The 2,500-nt window shown below is 42.1% G+C and overlaps 1 protein-coding gene across 1 annotated transcript in view; it reads left to right on the forward strand.

Moving 5' to 3' along the window:
- Nucleotides 1-2,500, forward strand: part of LOC138033293 (extracellular calcium-sensing receptor-like) — a 10,467-nt gene that overhangs the window by 7,960 nt on the left and 7 nt on the right. The window contains exon 2 of the mRNA XM_068881049.1: nt 1-2,500. This exon is cut by the window's left edge and continues 165 nt beyond it; it is cut by the window's right edge and continues 7 nt beyond it. Coding sequence (XP_068737150.1) covers nt 1-2,082 — 2,082 coding nt within the window. The 3' untranslated portion in view covers nt 2,083-2,500.

Here is a 2,500-nt window from a genome sequence, read left to right on the forward strand (position 1 = left end):
CTTGACGTAGCGACAAGCTTAAAACAAGACCTTGAAAATCGTACCATTTGCGTCTCTTTGAAGAAGGTAATAAGAAATGGTGAAGAAATACTGCAGTCAGTGTTTGACATTCGAGCCCGTGAAAGCGTTGCCGTAAACGTTATTTTGGGTGGCCATGATCTTGTTGTTAGTCTTTTTACGGAAGTTAAGAAACTCGGTCTAACAAGACAAGTTTGGATTGGATGTCAGGCCTGGGACAGAACTTTGCCGATAGTGGAAAGGTACGCCGATGCTATCGATGGAGTTTTTTGGCTTGTACCACCCGAAGAAGACTTGGGCGAGTTCAAAGCTCACGCCAGTAGGATTGAAAGTAATATCTCAAAGGCATATTGCTCATGGCTCGAAAAGGACAGTCACTGGCCAGCTTTCTGCAAGAGTGAAAATGTTGGGCGAGATAGTGAAGGTTTACCGATAGTAAAGGTTGGATTTGTCATGAATGCAGTCGTGGCTATTGCTTCTGGGCTGAAGATCATTTCTAACTGTGGTTTTCAGAAATCGCAGGGGTTAAACTGTACGATTGGCAATTTTAGCTTGTTCCTCGCCAGAGAACTTATTTTGAGAAGCTTGGGAAATGAGCACTTTATAAGCAATCGAAACATGGATCGGTCTCTTAACGCTATCTTGGATTGGAATGTACAGTATGAAATCATTAACATGCGTTTTACGGAAAAGAGAACCTTGGTTTCCTTAGGTGTCGGAAAGTGGACAGAAGAACAAAAGCTGATCATCAATGACGGCGAGATTCGGTGGTTTGGGAACGAGTCGAGGGTCCCTTTTTCGGAATGTCGAGATAAATGTCCTTCGGGCTTTAATACAAAGTATGATAATAGCACTTGTTATTGGAACTGTGAAAAATGCCCCCGTGGGACTTACCGTAACAACCAAAGCTCTTGTGCAGAGTGTGAGAAGGATCAAATGCCAAATGATGTTCAAAACGCATGCGTGAACAAACCACTAACCATTATCAACACTGGAGACGTGCTTACAGTTCTCTTGCTGTCCGCTTGTGGCCTGGGGGTGATCTTAACGTTGCTCGTTATTGCTGTGATAGTTCGATACCAGGATACCCCGGTTGTGAAGGGCACAAATTTCCCGTTCACGATATTTACTTTGATTGTACTCTTTGTGTGGTTTCTCAGTCCCTTGCTTTACATTGCGAAACCTTCAGACGAGTCATGTCAAGTTAGAATAGTGTCACTCGCCATGACATACACAGCCATATCGTCGCTTCTATTGACGAAAACCAATCGCCTGATAAAGATTTTCTCCGCTAAAACTATCACGAAAAATCCTTTTCTCGGCAACTGGTGGCATGGATTTTTGACTTGCAATCTGATGTTTGTCCAGCTGATGTTGAATGTAGCGTATATATGTTTTTCTCCGCCGAAAATCGCTTATAATTACAATGTCATGGACTCCCTGGTCGTTACTTGTGGCGGAAATTGGCGTTTTGATATTGCCTCACTGGGATATAACACCATGTTATCAATTGTCTGTTTATGTTTGGCGTACCAGGCAAAGAATCTTCCAAAAACATACAATGAATGCAGGTGGATTTGTATTGCAATATTGACAAACTTTTCATCATGGTCGATCATCTTGATAATTCGGTACTCATCGCTCATCGAGGAGATTCCAAGCCTTATTTGTACCATTGTGGTCCTAATCGTTAGCGCATATTCAACGCTTTCTCTTCTGCTCTGTCCCAAAGTTTGGCTTATCTTTTTGCGACCCATAAAAAACACGATGCGGGCGACGATAGAAAGCACAAGACGCTATTCGTTAGAACAAGCGGGTGTGACCAATAGCTCCAACCTTGCAGCTCTGAAGGAATGTCCCAGCAATCTCCTTGCGGGGACAGAAAGCCCGAGACTGCATGACCTAAATCATGATGCCGTTTTTATAACTTGCTACCCTCTTCACGAAGAGATTCGTCGTCACAGTGATGCATGCTTGCTGTCTATGAATCGATTCGCTTGCAGTTTACCCATAATTGGACCAAGGCAGTCTCACATCTCCTCCCTTACAACTGTAAAGGAATGAAAGCCGAGAAGAGGTTTAATTCCCTTTAGAATGTTAAAGCTTAGGCCAACGCAAGTTAATAGTTCATAGGACCAGTCGCCTAGAGCTGTTAGCGCAGACTGCTTCTCTCTCAAAAACAACAGCAGTAACAAGATTTATTACTAAGCCAAGTAGTTCAACGCAACAAAAGTCATTAATTCAGTTACGTAAAGAGAACTGAGGGATGCTCACTTACCGCTATACTGATTGACAGGCTAATCAAGGCAAGCCTGAATGAGCCGGGAATAATACAAAATAAACAGAGTTGACAGTTACAAAAAGATAAGACTCAGACGTTTAGAGCGAAAGAAAAATAATGAAAAAATGTTCAAATGAATTAAGAAATTAAATTAGAGTTCCTTATCTAGTTTTTAGTCCAACTTCTATTGTTTGAATGTTT

The sequence above is a fragment of the Montipora capricornis genome, chromosome 14, assembly GCF_036669925.1.
Source record: "Montipora capricornis isolate CH-2021 chromosome 14, ASM3666992v2, whole genome shotgun sequence".
Lineage (NCBI taxonomy): Eukaryota > Metazoa > Cnidaria > Anthozoa > Scleractinia > Acroporidae > Montipora > Montipora capricornis.